General features: G+C 49.6%; 1 protein-coding gene across 1 annotated transcript in view; it reads right to left on the bottom strand.

The window, feature by feature from the left end:
• Positions 1 to 25,626, bottom strand: part of LGR6 (leucine rich repeat containing G protein-coupled receptor 6) — a 148,202-nt gene that overhangs the window by 77,424 nt on the left and 45,152 nt on the right. The window contains exons 2-3 of the mRNA XM_059831199.1: positions 17,908 to 17,979; positions 6,855 to 6,926 (exon numbers count right to left, since the gene is read on the bottom strand). Of these exons, the coding sequence (XP_059687182.1) occupies positions 6,855 to 6,926; positions 17,908 to 17,979 (144 nt within the window). The remainder of the gene's footprint in view (positions 1 to 6,854; positions 6,927 to 17,907; positions 17,980 to 25,626) is intronic.

Raw genomic sequence — 25,626 nt, 5'->3', positions numbered from 1 at the left:
TAGGATCTGTCTGGCGATTTCTGAAGTGTCCCAAGCCGCCTGCAAACCTGCCATCCTGGGGAAATATGGCTTTTTTGGTGACGTCTTTTGATGTGTGTTCACAAGCCAGGCTAGTCAGTGCCTGTCCTGGACCACATGAGATGCTGTGATTGCAGCTCAGGGGGGGGAAGAGGAGGGACCATTGGGGGTGGCCATTGGGTAGGGTCCATCCAGCCAGGAGATGTGGCATCTGCAGAGCAAGGCCACTCTTGTCAGGCTCACTCCAGCCTACCTGTTGATGGAGACCAGCATGGGCAGCACTGGGGCAGTGTGTGGGTGGGAGTGGCTGCAGGCAGCACTGGGTCAACATGCTCATGCAGGCAGGTGCTGGGCAGCACTCAGGCCACTGTCTGTGCAGGCAGGCTGTGAGCAGCACTGGGTCTGCACGCTCATACGGACTGGTTGAGGCTTGTTGAGGAACGGAGCAGTGGGGTGGGCCACCCCAGCTGGCTGCTGCGGCTGCGGGGTCTGCAGCCAAGAGGATGCACCCAGGCATTTTGCCCTCCACTTTTTGGGGTGAGGCAGGCTCAGGTTGTGGTTGTACTTGGAGTCTTTCCCTGTGGAGTTTGGTGTGGGATTCCTTCTTGGCTAGTAAGTGCTACTGCTGCTGCAGCATGTTCAGCCAGGAAAGTAAGAGGCCTGGCAATCCTGCTTGTGCAGCTGAGCATTCGATGAGGGATACATGTGCGAGGGTGGGATGTGGTGTGAAGCCGTGGCAGCACAAGGTCAGCCACATGGCCAGTTGGGATGGATGCTTCCTGGCTGATGGAGCTCCAGCCAGGGCACTCGGAGGTGAGTGACATCCAGGCAGCTCACAAGGAGGTCTGGAAGGACGGGGGAAGTTTCCAGTTTTCCAGAAACTCTGATTAAGCAGCATATTCTGGATGCTGGAAAGCTGCAAGGCTGGGAGAGCATGGACTAAGGAGTTAATTTCACAAGGGAAGGACCTTGGTAGAGGAGACAAACCAGCCTATGGAGCTGGTTTCTAATGAACCTGTCAGTGAAGCATGGACCCAGGAGCATCAGCCTCCATAGGGAGGGTGTGGGTTGGCCATGCTTCAGAGCAGAGCCCCTGGGAGAGATGCACTTGCAAAGTCTCTTTGCAAAGGGATGTACCCACCAGTTGAGAAGACGTCAGAGCACCAGCTACCGCTGCTAAACATCCATCACTGTCAGTCTGCACTCATCTGAGGGGAGCCAAGGAGGCCACATCTCTCCTTGCCTTTGGTTGGGGGCTGGCTCAAGGCTCGGTGCATGAAGACGTCAGCATACTCCCCTGTGTCACGATGTTTTGTTGGTAGTGGGGCAGCCTGGCTCTTCACTTCTCTCTTCCAAGTCTCCACACACCTGCTTCCCCGGGTGTACCCCTGCATAGTTTCTGTACAGGCCTATCTTCATGGCCACTTTCCAGGTGGTTTTTGTGCAGTGAAGCAGCCGAAGGAGGCAGAGCCAAGAATCTGGTCCTGTTTCCAGTAGCTCTGGGATTCACTCCGAGGGCAGGGAGAGGACCATCTGCACAGGCAGGTTTGTAGAGGAATTCCCAGGGTGTTTCCCATCCTTTTTTAAACATAAACTAATTCTCTGGAAGGACTGGGAAAGCACCAGGCTCCTTGACAGCCCAAGATGCATGTGAGAATTTACTTGTGGACATGCACATGACCGCAATTAGCTCTAAGGCCCTAGCACATTAAAATTAAATGGTGAATATTGTTACCATCTCCAGCTACCAGCCTGTCTCCTTAGGGGACACTCCTGTCACCACAGGTAACATCTCTGATTCTGGTGTGAGTCAGCTCCTGAATACCTACAGGTTTCAGATGCGCATGTTTGGGGCAGCTGTTCCCAGCTCCAGCCATGCCTGTCACCTATCAAACCTCAGCCAACCTGTGACAGAGCATCCATATCTGTAGACGCAATTTGTCCTGAATATCCCTGGTGCCATCAGCTCCAAAACCTCTCTTCAGATATGGAGAATATGTATTTCCCTCCAAGCAGCTCCTTGTCCTTAAAGGTTCATGTCCATCCTTAATCACCTCTACTTCAGATTAAGTAACCTCAATTGACTCATCGTTCCCTTAGTTCATCACCAGACCCCTGATCCTTCTCACTGTTTTTAAATAAAGCAATCTGGTTTTGTACTTCACTGGGCTGCAGGACCCAGTATCCTATCTCCCCAGCACACCTCAGCTGCGGAAGCAAACCTTATGCGGGACCAGGAGCCCCAGAAGTTGTATTGGTCCTTGTCTGACAGCTGTCCACCTGGATGAGCTTCCCCATCCCAGTGGGCTGCAGAGAGCACCCATGGGATCGATCACTGGGGCTTACACTCTCCTTTCACAAGCGTGGAAGGACAGCCAGGGCTGATGATTACAGACTTGCCAGGGTACAGTTCACACCTCTCCCAGCAGGCACCAGCCCCATGTCCTGCGTGGGTGACACTCATCTCAGAGGGGTCCCACCAGCCTTGCAGCGTGCACCCTGCAGGAATGGGCTCTGGGTGCATCAGCGAGGAAGCTTGTGGTGCTCTGTGGTCCCTGCACTTGGCCCGTGTCCAACGCAGAGCAGGCGGTGAGAAGTTCACCCGGGAAGATGAACAGGGGAAGTATTTTGAGAATGGCAGGGTGGTGGGAGTCGGGTACAGCAGAGTGATTAGAGGGAAATTAGGCGTCGATGGAGCAGGGATCTGAGACTGCCAGAGTGTCTGAGGCTCGGATGCCCCTTGCGTGCTCCCAGACGCTTGGGGCCATTTGCGCTGCCCACGGACCAGCTTTGCACAGGAGATGCAGGAGGAGGGCACGGGCAGAGGGCGCCGCTTCAAACACGCCCAGCCCTGCCCTGCCCACCGGTGAGGAGTGGTGTGTGAGCACCCTGCACATCTCTGTGCCTGACATTTCCACACTGCCTCCTGAGCCTTTTCTCGTCTAGACCGAATTATCCCAATTACATTCTTCTACCACCCCTGTAATTTCTATTCACGTCTCCCCACAGGTGAGGGTCTGGCATTTCCTCATCCTTCTGCCCATTGTCCTCTGGCTGTTCTCCCGCTGCCCCACATCCTGCAGGGCAGATCCCAGATGGGGCAGCACGGCCTGGCCAAAGCCTGCCCAGCATCAAGAGGAGCAGAAACATCACTGCTGCTGTCTGGGTGCAGGTTGGTATCCAGCCCAGCAGCCTGTCTCTGAGCCTTTCCTGGCTGTCAGTGCCCAGCACCCCCAGGGAAGCTCAGTGTATAGCCTGAAGGGTGACTTGCCCTCCCTCAGTCCTCTTCTCTCTTGATTTTCAACAGCCAGAATGGTTAAGTATAAACTCGATGCTTTGCCTCTGTCTAAAGTGAGGAGACAGGACTTTCTTCCCTCTTCCTGTCTTTTAATACCTGACATGCCAGCACTTCTCTGATCTTTCCTGCCTCATGGGCTCTTCAGATTCCCTCTCCAGATACCTCCTTCAAGATCTGTGGTTTTTTGGTGGAGATTAAAGTGCAGAGAAAAGCACATGACTGCAAGAGTGGTTATACTGGTCCTAAGGGAGCAAGGATCTGATCTGGACGGGGAACAGTGCGGTGAGCAGCTCCTGTCACTGTGAAATGCAGTGCTCTGCACAGTGTAGCTTCACGGCAGCCCCATAGGACAGGGACGTAACTGGGGCCAAGCTGATGCTTCCCAGTTGCCCAACACACTTCTGTGTGCTACGAGGCACAATAGTTTACACCAATTTACAGCTGTTTACAGTCCCCCATATTTGTGTAGTATCCATAGTATCCATAATGACCATATCTTATGAATCACTGCAGTTCCCCATTAGCCCCAAATGCCTTCTACAGTCTTCTGGGTTGAAGCTGCTCTTCTCAGTTTCAAAGTACCAGGTCGCATGGAGATCTTGGAGCAGCCGGCTCATCAGGGGGGTCTTGGCCTCAGCAGGCTTGGATGGGGGTGGAGAAGTGCAGGAAGGGAAGAGGGAACTGAGGCATGGCTTGGGAAGAGGGTGAGGATTTTTGGTCACTCCCAGGGCACAAGGAGCAGGGTAAGCCAGCCCCACGGCCTCTCTCCAGGCTCTGCTCTCCATCCCTGACCACAACCAGACTCTGAGGGAAGGTGCAAGGTGCTCTGCAATGGGCTGGGAAGAGACACCCTGCTTCCATGCTCAGTTCCTGCCTTAGTAATTCCAGCCAGTAAAATGGCAATAATATCACCTTTCCCTGCAGGAGGTTTTGGTGATTTTATTGTGCTGCCAGTGAGATTGTGGTGCTGCTGTGGAAGGCACCCTGCACGCACACTCCTGGCCGGCGGAGGTCAGAGGGGAGGCCAAGTGGCCCATGACTCTTTAGCAAGCTGGTGCCAGGAATGACACTTGTTCCCCCCAGTCCCTGGGGAGATGGAGCAGATCCTGCTGAGCTGCTGCTGAGCTGCTGCAGAGTCACCAGCCCCAACCAGGTCACTGCTGCAGTGACCTGAAGGACCTGAATCACAACCTTAAGGAAACACATGGTGGCCTTCACCTGCCTTCTTCAGCACCTTGTCCTTTTCCTCAGTCTTTTCTCTGTAGAGGAAATCAGTGGGATTCACCATCCTTGCCAAGAGCCCTTCCAATGTAATTATGCTTGATGCTCCTAAGGCCTGTCCTGGCAAAATTTCTAGTCCTGTTCCAGCAAATTCTCAGGGACCAGCCTATCTTTTCCATGTCCCTCATTGCTGGCCTCATTCTCATGGTGACAGAGAAATAGATGAGGGTGAATGACTGTTGTTCCCAGAGGGCGCAGGGACCCGCAGCTGCATCTGCCAGTGACCTCACTCCTGTGGAGCCCACAGTATCATTATAAAAAGCAATCAGAGCATCTCCTATAGCAAGAGCACATGACAGGACAACAAACCCCTGAAAACCTGGCCAGGAAAGCATCAGAGTCTTTGGAAAGTGAAATTCTCCCAGTGAAATGAGGGCTGGCAGTGCCCTTGCTTTTAGGAAACAAGAACTTGTTTAAATAAGAGGCCCATGGCAGGGTCTGGATGGGCCAGTCACTGTGAGCATCAACCCTTCCTTCCCTGGCCTTGCAGCTGGGCTAGTCCTCTGCATACCTGTATGGGAAAGGTCTGGGGATTAGAGTAAATTTAAGGCAGCCCTGCAGCCAGAAGTGTTGGTGTGACAGCCCAGGTGCCACCCTGTGTCACTGGGCACAGCCTGGCTGAGAGCAAGGCAGGTTGTCCTGAAGTATGGGGACACCAACTTCAGCTCTCACAAGACAGACTGGAGCAAGATTCTCCATGCAACCATTTCCCAGCTGGAAATGCTCTGATCCTTCAAGCCTCTCCTTACAACGGCGTCACTCGTGAACATGTCCCTCCTGGTGCTGCCCCGTGGTGGAGCACACGGGGTGGCCGTGAGCCCATCTGCAAGTGGGTGGGGGGGGGCGAGAGAGTATGTTTCTCTCCTTCTGCCACCCGCAGGGAGCTGTGCTGGCTCTGGAAGGGAGGCATCGCTCTTGTACTCTGCATCAGTAGTTACCTGGGCCTGACACAAATAGAAATTGATCAAAAGCAGCTTTAAAAGCTCCCGCGTTCCCGGAGTAGAAAGTTCCTCTTGTTGAAATTGGGTGGGAGAGCTGCGGTTTTTCCTCAGTTCCTTTGATTTGTTGCCTAATGCAGGGGATGGATAAATCTCTAAGCCCTGAGATTTAGGGCAGGATTCATACTTTACATCTTCAGAAGACGTAGTAAACAGCCCTATACTCTCTAATCCTGGGAGCAGGTTTGTACCTGCTCGCTCTGTATAAACTGGACCGGCTACAACAATTTCACATTGCGGCTGAGTTCAAAACATCCCCTTGGGGATGAAATGTTTATTGCAGGAGATGTTTAAGATGGTTCCTGAAAGGGAGAAAGGGACTCCCACCTCAATACCCTGCACAGACCCTGCTGGACCGTCACACAGAAGCAGAAAGTGATGTGACTGCATGAGCAGTGAGGCACCCTGGCCCATGGGAAAATACCCTGGGCAGGAACTTCCTGGCAACCTTTGTCACTCAGACCTTCCCCACTGGGCAGGCAGAGGTGGGTGGCCTGCCCACAATGACAAGAAAGCCTTCATTTACCAGGGCTGGTGGTTCCCAGGCATGGCTTGATGTCTGCAGTGCTCCTGGACCCAGCTGCCTGTGTCCCCATCACCCCTGTACGCAGGCAGGGCTCAGGCTGAAGTCAGACTGTCCAAGGATCCCACCCTTCCCAGGGGCAGGTCCCTCCAGAGCCTTGCAGAAGCCTCCTGGGCCATGCAGAAGTTTGCAGCAAGGGCAGGCTGGTTGCAAAGAGGCAGCTGAGCTGGGCAGAGCACAGGAGCTTTCTGCAGCGCCTGCCAGGCTGCAGATATCCGGACCTTTGGGTGTCTCTAACCCAGCCCCAAGATGCTGCAGCAGAGCAGATGGGGGCCAGTTTGGTGTCTGGACAACACATCTGGGGGACACCACATCAGGGCATTTGGTGAGTTTTATGCAAAATGTGAACCTCTGCAGATTCTCCTGCAGTGCGTTTTCACACAACATGGAGGGCTGTGCCCTGGAAGTGACCTGTTCATGGTTTGCTGTAGCAGAAGCGAGGAAGCAGTCGGGGGGTGGGGGTGGGGAGCCGGTGGTCCTTGGGGTGGGACACAGCTCCCCACTCACCAAGGGGCATGTTAGCCAGTGTGGGTTTAACGACTGATGCCACACCACCTTGTAACTGTTCATTCCCCTCTGGATGGCTCCAAGACTCATTGCATGGCCAGTGCCTGGCATGAGGGGCTGGGGGAGGTGGCGGCAGAGGTGGCTCTGCAGAGGGGAGTGAGTTACTTACAGAATCTTCAGGCTGTAGAGGCCAGAGAAAGCTTCCCCTGGGATCCTGGAGATCTGGTTTCCCGAGAGGCGTCTGCAGTGAAAAGAAGAGCCAGTAATGCCTCAACATCCTTGTAATGACAGTCCTTGTCTTCAGAGGCTTAACAACTCATGCATCTTGCCGCAGCCCCCCTGGGGAGAGGAGGCTGTGACACCTGCAAGCTGGGACGTGGTCATGCGCTCAGGCAACGTTTGCGTATGATCCCCTCTTACAGCTTGGGGAACAGGCAAAGAAATAATAGCTTATTACTCCTGCCAGACGTGAATCCAGCATTTTCAGCATCCAGTGACAGCTCATGGCTGAAGTCATTCCCTTGGTACCCATAGAGAAACCTGCTCCACGGAAATTACAGGACAGGCTGCCTGTGAGAGGGACCTCTGCTTGAGGGCACTGACCAACCTACAACCTGTCGTAGACCCTGCTCTACACCAGACACCTGGCAGTGAGGGTGGAGCAGGGGAAGAGCTATTTTCTGCATATGCATGGTTCTGGGAAGACTGTCCCTAAATCATTGACCCTTATCTGTCCCTTTTGCCTGCATGTGGCCTGTTTCTGCATCCTGCAGGTTCTCCTTCGTCCTGTCCATCAAAGCTCGATGCCACCTGATTTACTTCCACTCCCTCATTCCCAGCCCTGCTTTGACATGTGTGATCACAGCTGTGGCCCAGCTCCTTCAACACACGAGAGTTTGGTATCACTGCTGTGAGGGGAGACCAGGGAAGAGGCTGGAGATGGAGAGTATGATGCAGGTGCCACGATACAGCCAGCTCATCTGAGTATGGTTTCCAAATCCAGGACAGAAAAGTCAAAAATGGTTCTTGAATGAGCTGTGGCTGGGCAAAACTGTAGGAAGGAAGAGGAGGATAGGGACAGTGCAGCCAGGGAAGGAGATGAATGTGGAGGGATGGGAGAGGAAGACAAAAGTGAAAAGCAGTATCACAAAGGAGAGTGTGTCTACTGGGGACACAGCACAAAGACCGAGAGGCAATGTTCAGAACTGGCTGAAAGAATTTATCCAAGGAAATCTGTGGGATTCACCACTGTACAGCATCATCTGATCAGCGCACTCAAATTTTAGCAAGACCCAGAGCAGGCTGGGACATTAACAGATATTTGGATTTTTCACTGACATTGGAAACTGCATCACTGTTACCATCACTTTCACTGATGATGACAGTGGTCCTGAGAGACCATGGTGGGAGCCTGTGGTGGAACCAGGAGTAAAGTCCAGGACTCTTGAGTCTAGACTTGACCTAAGGATAATCTTCTCCTTCTTCTCCTGTTTCTCCCATGAGGACAAACATGGACCAAGTCCCAATGCCCATCAGCCAGAAATCATGAAGACAGTTTCAACAACCTGATTAAGACCCCAAATTATTACTGCATTTGTGCTTTACTTTCTGATCCCCAAGTGGTCAAACAGAGGTCAAGTTTGGTCTTCTCCATAGTCACAGGGTAAGAAATTATTGTTGTCCGCTTGACTTGGAGTGGAATATTACATCTTCCAAAGGAGACAGTGAACATCATTTGTGGCCAGGCTCATCTTCAATCTCTCAGAAAGTCCAAACCAGGCCCAAGAGTTCAGGCACAAATGGTGGCAAGCTTGTTGTATTCATTTAGCATTGACAAAGCCCGTTTCTTTTTAGATGTTTTGGCTGCGAAAGAGACAGGTGTCGAGGATGAGCAGAGTAATCCAGGCTGGAAGCAGAGTGCATTGCAGTGAGGACTCTGCAAAGGTCATGGAGAGGATCTGAGTTGTTTTGGGGAGCCACGCTCACCAGTGGTGGGGCAGGCATGTGCGGGTGCCCGAGCTCTCTCCCTCCCTGTCTCTCCCCTCGGGAATCTAGAGAAAATTGCTCCCATAATTAGGCCTCCGACAGCATAAACAGCACAGGGTCGTCTCTTTAATGTGTGTGAGCAGGTTGTAACCTGCCTCTCTGCAGTATGCAAGCTGCCTGGCAGGCTGGGCTATTTGTCACTTGGGGGCTGTGATTTGGGGTAATTGCTCCTTTTGATTGCTGATTTCCACATGGGAGAGAATGTTGTCCAGGAGACTGGAGTGCTCGCCTGGAGGAGAGGTGTTTCTGCACGGCATCCTCAGCCTACTCCCAGCATCAGTCCTACCAGGCTGCACTTGCTTTGTGGGGGGCTGTCTGTCCTCACATCCCTGGAGCTCCTGTCAGCTCCCGTGCCTTCGCTGGCTGCAGTCTACATGTATTCACAGTTAAATGTGCATCTCGACTTGTTTCCTGGCAGATCTGCACCTTTACGTTCATTTTCCTGGGTGTGTTTGAGTGTTTGCCAGGTCCCTAAATGGATCTGGGACCTCCAGGATTAGCAGAAAAGGAGTGTGGAGTTTGGATGGAGCCCAGGCTGGGGCTCCTGGCCTCAGAACAGGGTGGCAGGGAGTCCTGTGTGCTGGTGGGACATGTGCTGAGCCAGCTAGTGGCATCTCAGCACCATGGGCAAAACAGAACACAAGGGGGGAAAAAACTCTGCAGGAGATGCCCTGGTTTCCCTGGGCACCATCTCTGGGTGAATTTAGAGGCACAAAGCATCCCCCAGCCCCAGGAAAGGCAGCCATGCCCCCCTGTTGCTGTTGCTTCTGTCCATGGCCCTGCCATGTCCCCGGCTCACCTCTGGCCTCTGGGTCTTCTCTCTCTAGCTTTACCTCCTCCCCACAGCCAGGGCAGCCTAGCTCCTCTCCCCAAGGTGTAGAGCTCCATGCCAAGCCAAGGAGCAGGCACAAAGGGAGGCACCAGCCACAACCACTTCACTCAGTCCACTTCCCAAGGCAACTGCCAGTGCCGTTGGGGTCCAAGATGGGCTCTGCTTACCTGTATGCATGCAGAGGCTGGGAGGTGGGAGATGTCTGTGTTCGTGCACATAGGCTGAGGTTTTGCTTTCCCTGAGGGGTACATGGCCAGGACATACACACAGGGTCTGGAGGTGTGGGCTTTGAAGGTTTGCTATACCTCACAGAACAGGAGCTGCATGATGCTGTGGGTTGTAGCCAGGTGTCCCAGGTAAGAGGGCACAGCTGTCCCATCTATCTGAAAGTAGGTCAGGCATGGGTAGGTCTTTTGGGGTGTCCTGTCCAGCAGGAGGAGTGACACTGGGAAGAGATGCTTGCTTCCATGTCATGAGCTCCTGTGCCAGTTCATGTAAGAGACCCAAGACACAAAAGACTCCCTGTGTTGACCCTTCCTCTGTCCATGGTCACTCAGCAATCTCCTTAGTGCTTGGTTCCCTCTGTCCCTCTCACTCAAACTTCTCAGAATTGTCCCAGCCTGGCAGACAGACACCCGTTGAACACATCTCCAGAAGCCAGATCCCACAGGAATTCCACCGAAACAGTCCCTTCCTTTCTATTTAAAAGGGACCAATAACATTTAAAGTGATGCTGCCAGTGTGACGTCCCCTGAGACAGCTCTTCATTTGCTCCTTCTGTGGAGAAGACTGAAGCAAATAACCCCACCAAGAAGGACAGAGAGGTGGCATTCCCTTGCACCATAAGCACAGAGCGGGAAGAGGAGCTGCTCATGCAAGGGTAAGTGTCTGGTCTGCAGCACATGAGCTCTGCACCAGGCCGGCTCAGGCCTCTTTTTAGGATAGGCAGACTTGATTCAGCCGTATGCCCTGCTGCCCTGGAGCTTACACCTTGAGATAGGGTTGGGAGAAAGGGAAAGCTCTGGTTTTAAAGTGACTGATGGAAGAGGGAGAGAAGGGGCAGGTGGAAGGGAAGGGTGGGAGCCGGACTTGGCTGGCTTGCTTTGGAAAGCTCACGTGTTCGGTGGATTTTAGATTCTGCTCCCCCCCCCCTTCCCCACTCCCGTGATTTCTGGGAACATTCCTCCAGGCTTTGATCTGCATTCCCAATACACTCCAAGTTGGAACAAACTCATGGTTTACCACCTCATGGTTGCTTGCAGTTCAGTTACCACAGGCTCCCACCCCCTCCTGTATCTTGGGCTTCTTGGTCATACTACAACTTCCATGGCATGCCCAAAGGCTGTTTGTTGGGCATGATCGCTCATGTCATATGCTCAGGCAACACGATGGTGCCCTTATCGTTCACATTAGGAGGCAGGAACATTGCCCATTGGCAGGACAGGACAAACATGTGTGTCCATATCCTAGTGGAATTTTCCCCTTGCCAGATCTTTATTGAGCATGTCAGCCTCCCTCTTTGATCTCCTGCTCTGGTTCATTTCTCAAGCACTAACACTGTCAAGGCAGAAACTGTGGTCAGATAAACTCTGTGCTCCTGTCTAAACAGTGTCACCATGCCAAGACCGTGCCATCCCCTGGGTGCACAGGGGACCAAGGGCTCCGTGTTACGCTCGAGTTTGTTCTTGTGCTGGTGCAAAACAGGAATGAAGCCAATTAAGTCATGCAAGTGAAAACATGGTACATTTGAGAAAAGAGCCAGGCTTGGACTCTCCCTTCCCACACAGGAATCTGCAGCTGGTCCTAGTCTGGTATCACCTGGAGGTGTCTCTAACGTGGTCTTTATTGCCTTGTTCCATCCCTGAGGAGGATACTAAGCAGGCCTGTTTCTAACTCTGCTCTCCGTGCCCCCACCGAATGCCTGTTCCAACTCGATAGATTGATGGCATTCGTTTCTTTTGTTTATGGTCCTCAAGCCAGTTTTCAACCCACACGAATGTTCATATGCAAGCTAGTTTGGATTCATTTGCCAAGTAAGATTTAATAAGACACAACTTCTTAATGAACAACCCAATACAGGACACTGAATGCCTTCACTCCATCCCCTTACATTATAAACTATCAAGGTTTTCAGGGGACATTTGTTCCCTCCAAACCTTCAGAGCAGTTTTGACTTTTGACTCTACTCTGGGTGCCCCACTTGGGGTACCCCAGTGCAGAGTTAGTCATTTGGAAGGCAATTTTCAGGAAAATTAGGGCCAGCTATTCTCATTTGCAAGGATTTTTCATATGCTGAACACTATCCCCAGCCTAACTGGAGTAGAAAAAGAAGTGAGATACCTAAATTTTCACAACATTTTGAATTTGACTTGGGTTCCTTCAATAACTTGGCTTCATTTTTCAACGTGCAAGATAGAGAACCCCCTAGTAGCCCTCCTCTCCTGTCCCCACCTGTACCTTGGCCAACATCTGTCTTTGCACCATGCCAGATTGCACCTTTGGAAGGCTTTATCAGAAGAATTATTCTTTAACCCTCTCTCTGCTGTTGCCCACCCACTGAATTGACAATCAGTGCTGTTCTCTGCCGAGGAACAATGTCAACCAGGAGGACAGAAAGTCCTGGATGAACCAGGGCTAGCTCCCTTGTTGCTAACAAGTTGCAGAAGAGCCACAGCAGTGTGCTCCATCGCAGCATCCTGGTACCTTCTCAGACACAGGAGCTAGGCAGTGTCCTGGGGGAACCATGGTGCCTAGGCATTCAGAGGAACTGCAGCTCCTCACTTACAGCCATCTGGAAGTGGAGAGCTGTGTCATGCAAGGCGGCTACCAAGGGAGCAGTGATGCTGCCTCCAAATCTCAACATGGCAAAGCAAGGTCATGGCCCTGCAAGTGTTTGTCTCTCTGCCAGAGATCTCTGGAGCCTGCTCTGTCATAGAAACCCACCAAAGCTGCTCTTCTAGGAGTACCCTACTCCAGATATGTTACTGCACTGCTCCAGGCTTTTCACCATGGTGCCAGCACACTTGAACATCACCCAGAAATGTCAGCACCCCTTTACACAGCTATCAGTCCAGAAGGAGTCATGCCCCAAAGCCAGCATTATTGCAGTGCTGCCTCTCACAAGAATAAGATTGCCTTGGAGTGAGACCCTATGCTGGATAATACCCCCAAAGATGGATGTTTCAGATGTCTGGGAGCTGATGTGAGTGCTGGCGGGTGCTCCAACACCAGGCAGGGGCACACTGCAGCAGTGCTGGTGCTCCGTAATCTGTGATGGTTCCTCCGGTCCTTGCACCCGCATGTAAAGAGGAGTGGGAAGGGGGTTTCTTCCCTGGTGCAGGGGAGGAGGAGAGGGCTGCTGTGTTCACATTCCCAGCACACACGCTTGCATTTTATTTCGTTTTGCTTTTATGTTGTCTCTTGGCCTCCAGTCCCTTGAGTTGCAGGAGCCTCCTGGGAAAGGGAAGAGCCTGCAAGGGGAGGCCACTGTGTGGGTCCTGAGCCGGCTGTGCCTGCATCGATGCAGAGGCACAGCACTCCCCGTGACAGTGAGTCCCTCTGCCCTCGGGGCCTGAGAAGAGGCAGGTGAAAGAGCCAGTGGCTGGGAAGGGGTCTGATCTTGCCGCTGTGCCCCGAAGCAAGAGGTGAATGGCAATGAACACCTGCCTTTGGCTGCAGTTTCTCTTCTTGGCACCAAGCGCTCGTGTTTGGATTCAAAGCACGGTAACAAAGCCCTTGCCTGCGAACACATTTCAACATGTTATTATTCCCAGGCCGGCTTTCAAGATCCTCTTTCTATTCCTTCTGTACTGATTGCTCTTGTTTCTCTTGGCTCCCAGCTCTGGCTTTTCAGGCTTCATTAACTGGAATTTATTAGCAACTTTAAACAATCTTCCTGCTGCCAAAAAGAGAGAAAGAAAGAAAAGAAGAAAAAAGAAAAGAAAGAAACAAAGAGGAGACACACTAAACTCCAGGCTGCTCCCTGCCTGTGTGAGGCCCAGGTCTGAACACCTCTGTCACTGGAGGCTTTCTCTGGCGGGAAGGACTGGTGAGAGCCTGGGCTAGGACTGTGCCTGCTCCCAGCGCAGCCTCTCCTGTCTCTGCGCTGTTTCCCCACTGGAGCTGGATGCTGGTGGTGACAAAGGAGAGCACAGACTGATGGAGAGCCGTTGGAGAGGAATCCTAGTGGTGGTGTCTCTTCAAAGCTGGTTGAGACTGGAGAATCTTGTCTCTTGGCAGCCTCTGAGCATGAGTGCTAACTGCATCCGCAATACCTTCCTGGGCAGCTTGCATAAAAACTAATGACTAACAGGTCCCGGCACACCTGAGAGGCCCGTTCTCGTCACTGGATGGATAGGTAAATAGAGGCACTGGCAGGGAAAATTGCTTTACCAAGACCACACAGTGAGAGAGCAGTTTGAACTGGAGCAGTCCTGGTGCCCTCATCTGTGCCCTAACTACAGTGTTGCCTCCGATCCCTTGTGGAACACAGCCATTTGGTCTGCGGAGGAGACCTGAGGCAACGTAGAAATGTCCTGTGGGACACAGCCTGACTGGACATTGTGTTGTGGCATGGGTGATTGCTTCGCTGTCCTCAAGACGCTCAGGTGCCACCCTGCTCTCACCTTTGCTCCCTGCATGCCCCCACCCGGCATGGGTGCCTGTAGAGGACTGATGTACTCGGGGCTCAGGTGGATCCAGCAACCTGGATTCGCAGCGCTCCAGAGCAGCCTGAAGGGTGTGCAACATGGCGCATTTGTCCTCAGTGTCCATGGGACACACGTGCTTCATCTACCCCTTTTTGCAGCTTTCTTTCCCCTTCCCAGTGACTTTCATGAAACTCCACCTTTATGGGGAGCCTGAGATGGTGCTAAAATAGAGGCACAGAAAGAAGAGGAATCGTAAAATGTGTGAAACACCAGCTCTCCTCCAAGCTGCTGTGACCCTGGGCTACTGGGATTAGATCTAACGAGAGAAGATTGGCAGCGGCAGAGCAGGAGAGAGGAACTATGAGGAGCTCATGGAGGAGGCAGAGGAACATGGACTTTCTCTGACTGTCAAAGAAGATGAGGGTTACAGATCACATTCACATGTGTTCAAGGGCCAGGGGTATCAGGAGTTTCTGTGATGTTTCTCAGCATTAGACCAAGGTAAAAACAACCCTAACATTTCAGAGTTTCCAGGGGACCTGAAAAGGAGATTTGAAAGTCTGTGTTGAATTTGGCAAATATTTTTGGCTGAGGAACCTGTGATTTTTTTCAGAATGTTCAAGCATCTTATTTAAGTCATCTTTGCAATAAAGCAAATACTATTTGAAATTCCATTTTCTTTTCAAGTTTGTCCCAAAGTAAAAGAGTAAAGGTTAAAAAGTAACCTGAAAATGAAACAAATTTTTTTGTTTCAGGTCAAAGAACTCTTTTGGGTTGACAAAAGCCCCAGAACATCAGTTTTGGTTCACCCTGAATTGAATTTTGCCAGTTTTGTCCTCAGCTGCTGCGTCCTCCAGCCTGTTACTTATTCAGTTTATCAAGGATGTAACAGGGAACATAACAGGGTATGAGGCAGGCTGGGGCTGTAAGGTCACCCAAAATTCCTGGAGATGAGAAGCCTGCTGAAAGGTTTCCATCTGACTGAAAGACAGGCACTTGCAGTGAGGACGGGCTGCAGCAGAGCCCTCTTCCTTGTCAGCCCTTCTCTTCCTGGAGGGCAGGCAGGCAGGCAGGTCTTCCTCCTCCCCAGGAGGCACGAACACTGAGATACTTGGACTGTCCCTCATTGCTCGTCAGGGTTTTCTGGTCTTCACTGGCTCAGCATGTCCCAGGATGGGCAGTTCTTCCATGGGGGGAAGAAGGCTTGGTCTCATGTGCTGCATGTCACAGCAGTAGACCCAAGGGAATACGTTCGGAGTAGATGAAATCTGCAGAGATTTGAGCTGTGAAACCTGAACAAACTTCTATTGAGGATGTGTAAACAGGCAGGATTTGTTTGCTTGATTCTTGTGCATGTCCTGGCACAGAGGGTGATCCCATCCCGAATGTGGTGGTCCTGAGGTAATGTTTTGGGATGAAAGTTTGGTAAAGATATAAGTGAAAAGAGCAGGGGAAATGCCAAGCAATTTGTATTACTGGTCGATGACAGCCCTGTGAATAATATGTATACACACATTGTCCCTGTCTAAATGTTGTTGTTGAAAGAATCACTTTAGCTTTCTGATAACACACAAAAATCCTTTCTTGCTTGATTTCATATCAAATTCTTGATTTCCATAAATAGGATTACTGTATTATTGCTATCAAAGCATGAACTTGGGTATGCGTAGATAAATAATGCTGCAGTTACCAATTCTTCTCCTAACTGCGATGTTTTTTCCTAGTCAAAATACCTTTGCTTTCCGAATGAGGACTTCTGGCATTTTGAACCTCTAGTTAAATGTTCTCTAACAACTTCCAATTATTTTTCAGATTTTCCTGTTTAAATTTTTCCTCTTCATCTGTTTAATTCATAATTATTTTTGGCTGTGGGAAGCTGGTTCTTTTGAAGCCTATGAATATTTATTCACTGCTGGTTGAGACTATTCTGTTTGTACATGACATTTAATCAGGACACGATTGCTTGCCGCAAGACAACTGTTAATTGTATACAACAGAGTATGTGTGTGAAAAGCTGTACTAACCCTACTGAATGCTTTGGGTGTCCACAATTCAACACAGATACTGAAAAAATGGAAAGAGAAAGGCTACAAGATGGGTGCATGGTCTCAAAAACCCCACCTTCTGTGGGTAACTCGAGCTCCAGAGGTAAGGAAGGATAAAAAATTGCTCCTGCTCAGTCGGTACATGCCTAATGGGGAGGGGAATTTGGGTAGCTGGGGTCCTTACAAGTCTAATGAATAGAAGCTATAGACAGATGAAGATGAGTTGCAAGACCATTTGAAGTTAAAAACCTATACTATGATTTGATAATTATCAGATTTGACCTGTAATGGGAATAATGAACAACAGTATCTGGTCTGATCTCTTTAATCAAGAATGAATGTTCAGAAAATTAAGTTTGTCTTTGCATTTGTGTGTCCACATAAGTATGTACACTCATCTGCAAACTCTTTTCTAACTGCACAGACAGGACTTTCTGCTCATGACAGTGGTGCCCGAACACTGCACACTGTCACACAGTGCAGAGGCTCATGTCAGTAAGGTGTTAGGCAGGCCAGCACCCCAACCTGTGCACATCACTGGCATTACGCTGTAGTACTGGATGCTGATGATTCTGGGTTGCTCCACTGCAGAGCATGTGGGGTAGTACATCTGGGAGATGAAAACGCCTCCTTTCAGGGAAGTGAAAACACCTTTTCTGTAGGAAATTCTGACATTTTGGAAACTACCATTTTTGAAATGCATCCACCGTGTGTGGCGGTGGATGCAAGAACTGATTCAGTAAAGTCAAAGTGTTTAATTCAGACAGATTAAACTGCAGTGTTATATATACAGTAAGTTTACAACACATACATCAAATGCAGCATTAATATTAGTATTTCATGTGATGTAATAATAGTGTTTTGGAGAAACTGCGTTTTCCAACAGAAGCTATTGTGTTGAAAGGAGCAACAGTATGAGAATAACACCTGGAGGTATTTCTCATGGTCAAGTGGAATAAGACCATACAGGTGCAATTTAGCCATGCAGAAATGGCCAACCTCAATCTTCTGCCCCCCAGGCTCCCATTTTTGGGGCTCCCAAGGGATTCCAGTGGTTTCTAATGCTCGTGGTTAATTTTCACACTTTCAGAAGTGGGGCCACTCCTTCACTGACACACAGCCACATGCCGATCCCCAGGGATTGGGATTGCTGCTGTTTCTGAGTGTGCCTGCTCAGACCGCACTACACACTGGTGCATGGCGGGACAACTCAGCCTCTGGGGCAAATTTTTTGGACTTCAGTTGCCCAGGCTCATTGCCATCTGAACTGCAAAGTGCCTGGGAGCTAAGGTGTCTGTGGACTGCAGGAGGCTGTGAGGAGGACCCTGTATGCAGAAGGGTGAATGAAAGTCCCTGTTTGCTGGCTCTGCTCCAGAGTACAGTGCTGATTTTTGCATAATGGATTGGGTCCTCTTTTATTTTGGCTTTTGGCACATGCACCATCTCAGCCTAAAGGTCATGTCCTCAATCAAGTCCTATAGCTAGAGTAGGAAATAAACCCTATCCCAGTGTGCAGCGTTCTTCCATCTCAGGCAGTAGCCCCCGTGACAATGCTGGGAGTTGCAATGCTGGGAGCCACAGGTACCCACTCCAGTGTCCGCCCCCCGCCACCCCGACCATGCTCTGCCCGCACGGCCGCTCCATACTTACAGCTCCTCCAGGAAGCGCAGGTGACGGAGAGTGCTGGGCTGCAGCCGGCTAATGTTGTTCATGCTCAGATCTCTAGTGGGGAAGACAGACAGAAGTCTCTGATCAGTCATGCTGTGGTTTGCACAGAATAAACCCCAGTGCCAGGCTCTGTGTCCCCTCTCTGCTAAGAGGGAAAGCACTTCAGCGAGAGAATCCCCTGCAAACTGCATTTCAGCATTAGCATCTTATCACAGCCCAGTCTCGGCCTGCAAAGGGATGAAGAGGAGTAACCAGAGACACTTGCCCCTTCAGGGTGGTCTGCTTGAGCTGCTCCAGGTTATGGAGCAAGTTAGGACATTTCCAAACAGCACAAGGAGTATTAGTGTCTCACATGCTTTGGAGAGAGAAGAGGAAGCCCAGTGATGCTGGAGTAGGACAGTATGTCCTTGGGCAGTATCTTTCTGTGACCGCTGGTCATGCCAGACACCACAGGGAGCTTCTCCAGTGCATGGATAGAAAGCTGGTTTTGAGGAGAGAGTGAGCCAAGGAAGTAGGGGCATATCCTATTGACCAAGCCTGCTCTAAACTGGAAAAACTAGAGAACAGCACCAGGAACGAGGGCTGGAGGTTGGCTCCGTGGGTGACAAAGCCTGAGTTTAGGCATTGGGAGGAATCTGTCTGATTGCGCTTGTCTCAGTCTTTGCCATCTCTGGCTAAAGGCTCACCATCTATCTGCTTAGGTCTGAGAGACCCTCACAGAGGAGACTGTGCCACAATTCAAGGGGACCAGAGTCTGCTGAGTCTTAAGCCCTTAGCACATTAGAGAGTCACTGTGAGCTGCCCACTGCAGACCTGTCATCATCTTAGGATATGAGAGTAGCAACATCTGCATGAAATGGTGCATTAGACAAGCTGGTAGTTGGAAAAACCAAGGATGCTTCTGGGCTACAAGGCTCTTCAGGAGGTCTGATACTTGATAGCTGCAACCCTGCCCTCATGAGCAGCTTCACATGAAGAAAACCGTGCTTGTTACCTGTGTCTAAAGCAAGTTATGTCCGGGTGACTGTAAGTGAGCATCAATTTTTACAACTATGAGGAAAGATGAGGCAGAATTCAAAGCTGGCATGGTCAAAACCAATGGGAATGAATGGGCCGTATCCCCTAATGAGCAAAACAATCCTAGTCAAATGCCATCTGAGGCACTGGGTAGACTCATATGACAACGAAGGGGCTGTTTTTGATCATTGTGTATAGACAGCACACTGCTTGGCTCCTTCAGACTGCTTAGACTAAATGGCAGAGACAGACAGGTTTCTCTCTTGTAATGTGAGAATAAGGAGGCACAACATAAAAATAAAGGCATTTACTTTACTCTTTCCTCCAATAAATATCACAGGCTCATGAGCTTAAGGAAGGATGTGACACCCCACCCCCCCCAATATCAGTGGGAATCAGTGTTGGACAAATGCATGGAGGAAGGAGGCTTGTGCCAAGGACAAGGACTGAAGCATGAGGGAGACAAGTTACCCTCAGCAAAACCTAGCCTTACAAGAGGGACCTCTCTGAGCTGGCTGCCATCCGCACAGCACAACATCATTTGACCTGAGACCCTGCAGACCCAAGACATGAGACTGCAGGTCACATACCAAATGCCCTGGAGCATCACAGGCTGGCTTTGGGCTCTGGGTAGGAAATTGCTTCAGCGGAAAATAGATTTACTGAAAAAAATACTCAAATTTCTTTGTATTCTTCAGTGAGAAAATTCCTGAGTTCTGCTAGTAAAGGGTCTTAAAAAATTTTGAGGTGTAGGCTTCTTCTTCATTTTGCACCATTTTCCACAATGCCGACCTACCCCCACCCCTTTCTGACCAGATCTTTTTGGCATTGGTGGAGGCAGGTTACACCTAGGGAGGGTCTAAAGCCTGCCTTTACAGTTTCTCTGGAGATGTGTCCTGTGACAAAACTGTGCGGTTTGATGAGTCCTATTTGAAGATACTCCTGGCAAAGTTTGGTTTTTTTCTTTGTAACTTTCTCCTCTCCAAAGAAGTGGTGGAAAAATTCCCAAAACACCCATGAGAATTCAAAATTCTGTTTTCAGAATGAATAAAAAAATAAAGTTACTGTCTGAGTTGTTCTGTGTGCAATGCTGCATTCTATATTTGGATAATCCCATGATACAATAGAAGGGTTAAAATACTATTTTGTGCCGCTTCTATTTTTATTTTTAAATCCCTAAGGGCAGTTGCTACTTAGCAGCCATTCAACACCTTTTTTTCCTACATCAAAGTGTCTCCTGTTTATGTTGTAATGAATCAGTCTGATGTTTTGACATGTTGTGAAACAATGTAAAAATAACGAAAAATAACGTAAAATGAAAGGCAATGAAACAAAACACAGATCTGAAACATCCAAGATCTCCTTGAAATTCCTTAAGTTGCCTTCTGCTGGCAGTGTAGGGAATACTCCTTGCTCACCACAGAAGACACTTTTCAAACCTCGTTGAACTGCATTTTGGGTGCCCAGCCCTTTCCTAGGAATGATGGGGACAGACGCCTGTTCCATGCCCCTGGGCGGGCAGGGATTGCAGGGATGTGCAGACCCCCAGCATCAGTCATACCCAGCAGCACATCAGTATGTGGCTGGTGTTAATGGAAAGGCCAAAGATGTTTTGACCCCTTCTTTGCTCCCCCTTGATCCATACCCTGAAAAGGAAAAAAATACACTCGTTTCTGAAGAAACCTTCCAAAAGGCAGAGGAGAAATACCATTATCCCATCACTCTGACAGCCTCACAGCTCCATCTTGCGTGACTTTTCTTTAAATGCCCTGCTCCCCTCCCTCACTCTCTTGGACCCCTGGGGCTCCTGGCCATGGCCAGGTCTGAGAGAAGGGGCCCTGTCCCACCATCTCTTGGGGCAGTGAAAAAAATCCAGCCCTGATTTCCAAGGCTATTGTATGGAGAACATTTTGGGTCATTTTTTTTAAAACTCACATGTTTTGGGTGTTTGGATGCTCTGGTGGTTTGCAGTCCTGCAGGACTCAAGTGCAACGCATCTGCACTCACAATATTGAAAAGAGGAGTCCCATAGTGCAAACCCTGGTAGTGGTCTGCTAACTAATGAACAGGGAGGCAAATACGGTGCCAATGATGCAGCTTTAGGACTGCGTTTACTGTTAACTCTCCAATGTGATATCCCATGGGGAATATCCCACACCAGCTCCTACAGAGCAGTGGCTGTCATACCTGGCTCGGTGTGGTGGAGTTCCTTGACTGGCCATGGTACGAGGACAGCACGGAGAGGGTGGTGCAAGGACAGATGGTGTGAAGGAAGAACAAGTTCCTCCAAGGGCTGGAAATGAACTTCCTGAGCACAATCCTGGGCTCAGTGATTTTGCTAGCCACAAAAGTACGAGATGTTTCTCCATGGGCTGTCCATGCTTGTGTGAAAGCTGAGGCACAGGATTCTTGCCTGAAGTGTTGTGGGAGTAAATATTTGACTTATTACTCATGTAAAGATGTTGTTAACTTGTTGCTGTGTTTTCCCAAGCTCGTGCTTTTCCTCTTAGTAAGGTCTCTTGTGTTATGTACATCCCCAGCGCATGCAAGAGTGGAAATGCTTCCTGTCAGGGTAATCAGGGAAGCTATTTATCTCTTCAAGTGTTTGAGGGTGGTTTCTTCAGCCAGCCACATTTAGTTAATTTTAAAAGGAGCCTATGGTATTTGAACCTTGCTGTTTTTTTTTTTTAGCAACATCTGGCAGAAGGATTAGGGATTCATGGACTAAATGGATTAGGGACTCCTTTGACCTTTCTCAGCTCTGTCAATGACTTTGACTTTCCAAAATAGCTCTCTCTTTTGAGTGACTAGCATCCAGTGGAGTCACACAAGTGTTGGGTCACTCATATCTAAGCATGCCTATTGTAATTTGCACTGGAGAAATAACTACAAAGATGGGGACCGTTCCATAGCAGGTATTATAGAAATGCACAAAGAACATAATTCAGGTCCCAAAGTCCCTTAAACTCTAAAAGAAATCAGAAAGGTAGAAGAGGAAATGGGGTGCTACAGCTCCACCCAGGCTTGCAATGCAGGAGCAGCAGCAGAACTGTCCAGATTCTTGCCTTTGAGTTCATGACACCACGCTGCATTGGTGAACTGGGACAAGCCATTCCTGTCCTGTCCCAGAGCTCCCGTGTTCCTCTTTCCCCAGGACTGGCCTGTCCATCCCCTCTGCGAGCTATCAAATAAAAGCAGGAAACCTTTTGCTGTCAAGTCATTTTTCATGGTGCGGTCTGAAATGCTGACAGTAAAGTGAACTACTCCACTACTCCCGGAACTGAAACTCTGTTCTGGTATCACCCCCATTTACCCATGAAGCAATGTCTTTTAAGGCCTCTTGCATTAGGTGTTGAAATTACCTATGCTTTCAAATGGCACTGCACCAAAGCCATCATGGCTATAATTAGTGTGATTTAACATCCCCCTCTTCTCAAACTAATTCTAAACATTTATCGTAAGCATTTCTAACTTGTACCTGCAGGAAAACTGAGACACAGTTCATGGAAACTGAGCTCATGTGATTCAGCCTCAGACCTTACAACTACTCTGGCCCTCGAGGGGTTCCTTAAATTATTTGCTTTGATGTCGCCTTCTTTCATGAACAACCTTTGATTATTCACTGATTAGCTGATCTTCCTTACCAAAAAATGATGTGACACACAGCATGCTTTGGGTACTCCAGTAGGACTGCCTGCCATGCTCTTTAACAGTGCTAGGAGATGGTTACCACAGTGTTTTAGTTCAGGGATGGTATAAGCTTTAAAGATCAAAGGAATTTATCTTTGGCATAATTGCTTGGGCAGGTGGGATGCAGTGCTGGTGCTCTGAAATGTGGAGCCATGGATGTCCCTGCGGGGAGCAGCACAGTCCCAGCTCTGTCCAGCTCTGGTAAAGGCACCTGCAGGACCTTGTAGAAGTGCATGGTCTTAGGCCAAAAGGGAAGTTTTTATATACAATATGTGGGTCTACATGAAGGGCAGCCTGCGATACTTGCCCAAGATAGGACTAAGCAATATCCCCAGGACATGCCTCTAGGAACAGCAGGATTGATGTGTCTCACACAAACTCAAGGTGTCTGAAAGCTGCCCACAAAACTGGGGAGCAATGAACCCTGTCCGTCACCCCCAAAGCTCCCAATACACCTCTTCCCAGACTATAAGCAAAGTGTTTCCCTAGAGATGCACTCTAATGTGAATTAACACAAGCAGTGAACAGACCTAAAGCAAAACAGGTTGAAGCCAAGCTGGAGTAACACAACGAGATTGTGGCTGCTCAGTCAGGAGGGTTTGAAGGGGAAATCTGCAGTGATATGATCTTGGCAGAGGCCAAGCACATAACCTTCAGAGCCAGATGTGCATCTGGCTCAAGATCTGCAAAGTGCACATGACTGGCAGAGAGATGGTGCTCTCCTGGAAGCCATCACAGGGCTAGGACATTTCCTACAGAAAGGGCAGCTCCTAGCTATGGCTGGGAGAAGATATTCCCGAGACATCTCTCTCTGTATTCCAAAGGGGCAGAAAGTCTGGTCACTAGCTTCAGTTCCCTCAGGTGCTGTCCGTGGGTCTCTCTGTCACTCAGCATGATAAGAATCCTGTGTCCTCCTGCCATGAGAGCAGCGGGGAGTACTGCCTTCAAGCAGATCTTTGATCTACAAGGTTTCTTCAAGCTCATGGTGTGGTTCAAGGGGCAGACCTTCAGGGACTCAGCAATGGGGTACTCTGTGGGCTCCTGGCTGCTTTCCTACCTCAGTGAAATTCCATGTATCTGGCAAGAGCTGGAAGTGATGACAGACGTTGCCCAAGCCACTGGACAGGATTTTCAGATTTTTAGATTTTACATTTAGGGAAATGGACCTTGTGCTTCTCTTTTGTAAGGAGGCAAGTTTGCCCCAAAGAATATATCTGACTGCTATCCTCAGGTTTTGAGCCTACAGGAAGCTACTAAGAATCCCAAAGGGTGACTATCTTTTCAAGCCCTAAATTGATCCACTATATGAATATCTTCACATTTTTCAAGATGTTCAGGATATTAATGTGCTCTCTTCCCAGCATGGTCTCAACCTAGCTCCTCTCAGTGTTGGTGCTGAACACGTGTGTTCCTGGATCGTGAAAAAGACCTTCCTTACACTCAGGCAGTTGAGCTGAAATTTTTATGATTGTGGAGAGAAGCTAATGACCTGGTATCCTCTTGATTAATTAATTGCACAATTACAGCATTAAGGCCTCCCAGTCCAGCAGTCTGATTTCTGGGGAAGCTGTACAAACCAGACCAAAATTTCCATCCTTATCCTGGAAAGGTCCAACACTAGACCTGTTCTTGCAAGGCATGAAACACTCTTGTCTCTCTGAAATCACTAGGAGATGAGCAATGTCTCTGCCCATCTTCTGGCCACTCTCATTAGCATCCAGTGAAAAACGCACAATTACACCACCTTTAGAAAAGAAGCCCAAAGGCAATAAATGATGGTTTTAGAAATTCTTCAGATTATTCTAGAGTGATTCATAAAGGTTCTTGTTATCTCCTTTCCTCTTTATCTTGAAATCTCCGAGGTCACCACAAAATGCCTGAATTGCTTGGGGTAAAGCTGGGGCTGACGATAGAATGGTACTTGGAGCCATAGAGCCAGCTGAAATTTTTCCTAAAAGCCTGCAGGTTGAAAACTATGCTAAAGGTAGTCTCCAGAAAGAAAAGGAGAAAGTGAAGATAAAGAGATCAAAGCAGTAAGAGCTCATTTGCATCACACCATATCTGGAGGCACCAGCCCTGCTTCAATCCCATATCACTGCAATAGGCAAGAGCAGAACGTGTTTCTACTCCCACCTCTCCATGTTTGAAAATAGATCAGTCATCTTAGATCATCCTCCATGTGTAGGCCCTATCCAAGATCTCCATAATGTTTCAATAATAAAGACTCAGCCAAGGCCAGTTTGCCAGGGTGAGATTAAGCCCATCCCTGCACCAGCGGGTCTTCAGAAGTCTGGTCTGTGCAGTGAATAGCATTGACCTACGGCAAGCACAACTCTCATGCTGCTCTGGCTACTCCACTTCCAACTCCTCCTGAGGCTGCCCTGGCTCTGCCCCGTGTGCCCTCCACATGTGAGAGCATAAAGGGGCTGCGCAGAGGAGGTAGTGCCTTTCTGCCCCTGCAGATGGTTGATGAGAAGGCAAGAAGAAATAACTTCTAGAAACCAGGTCAGGGCTGTCAGCGAACACCATCTCATCCCAGGGCCCACAAGGTCTGCCAGGGGAAGGGCTGTCCCTCGACAGTAGAGGAGAAAGGAAGAAGGTGTGGGGTGCAGAGCTGAGGGTAGGGAGAAGGACAGGTCACTTGGCAGAATAGGCTGCAGTCACATGGAGGAGACACGGCTGAGAAGCAGCAAGGAGCTGCCTCCAGAAGGCACCATGTCGTGGGACAGAGATGAAACTTGGATCAAAAAATGAGGGCAGTTTTTCCAAAAAGGCAAAACTTAAATCTTGCTAAGTGTACTCCTAGAGATTTTTCTCATGGGCTCCGTCTCCTGGCTGCAACTGTCCTAGTTGCCAGAGGGATGTCCACATGGCAATAAAAGGGGAAAGCACTTGCGCTGTGACAAGGCAGGGAGAAGATGGTGTTTCTTGCTGGATATAGCTCTTATGAACACGATGGGCATTGACATCTTCTGGCCTACAGGTGTACAAGTG

The sequence above is a fragment of the Gavia stellata genome, chromosome 30, assembly GCF_030936135.1.
Source record: "Gavia stellata isolate bGavSte3 chromosome 30, bGavSte3.hap2, whole genome shotgun sequence".
Classification (NCBI taxonomy): domain Eukaryota; kingdom Metazoa; phylum Chordata; class Aves; order Gaviiformes; family Gaviidae; genus Gavia; species Gavia stellata.
The sequence above is the reverse complement of the archived record's forward strand: the minus strand, read 5'-3'. Positions and strand labels throughout refer to the sequence as shown.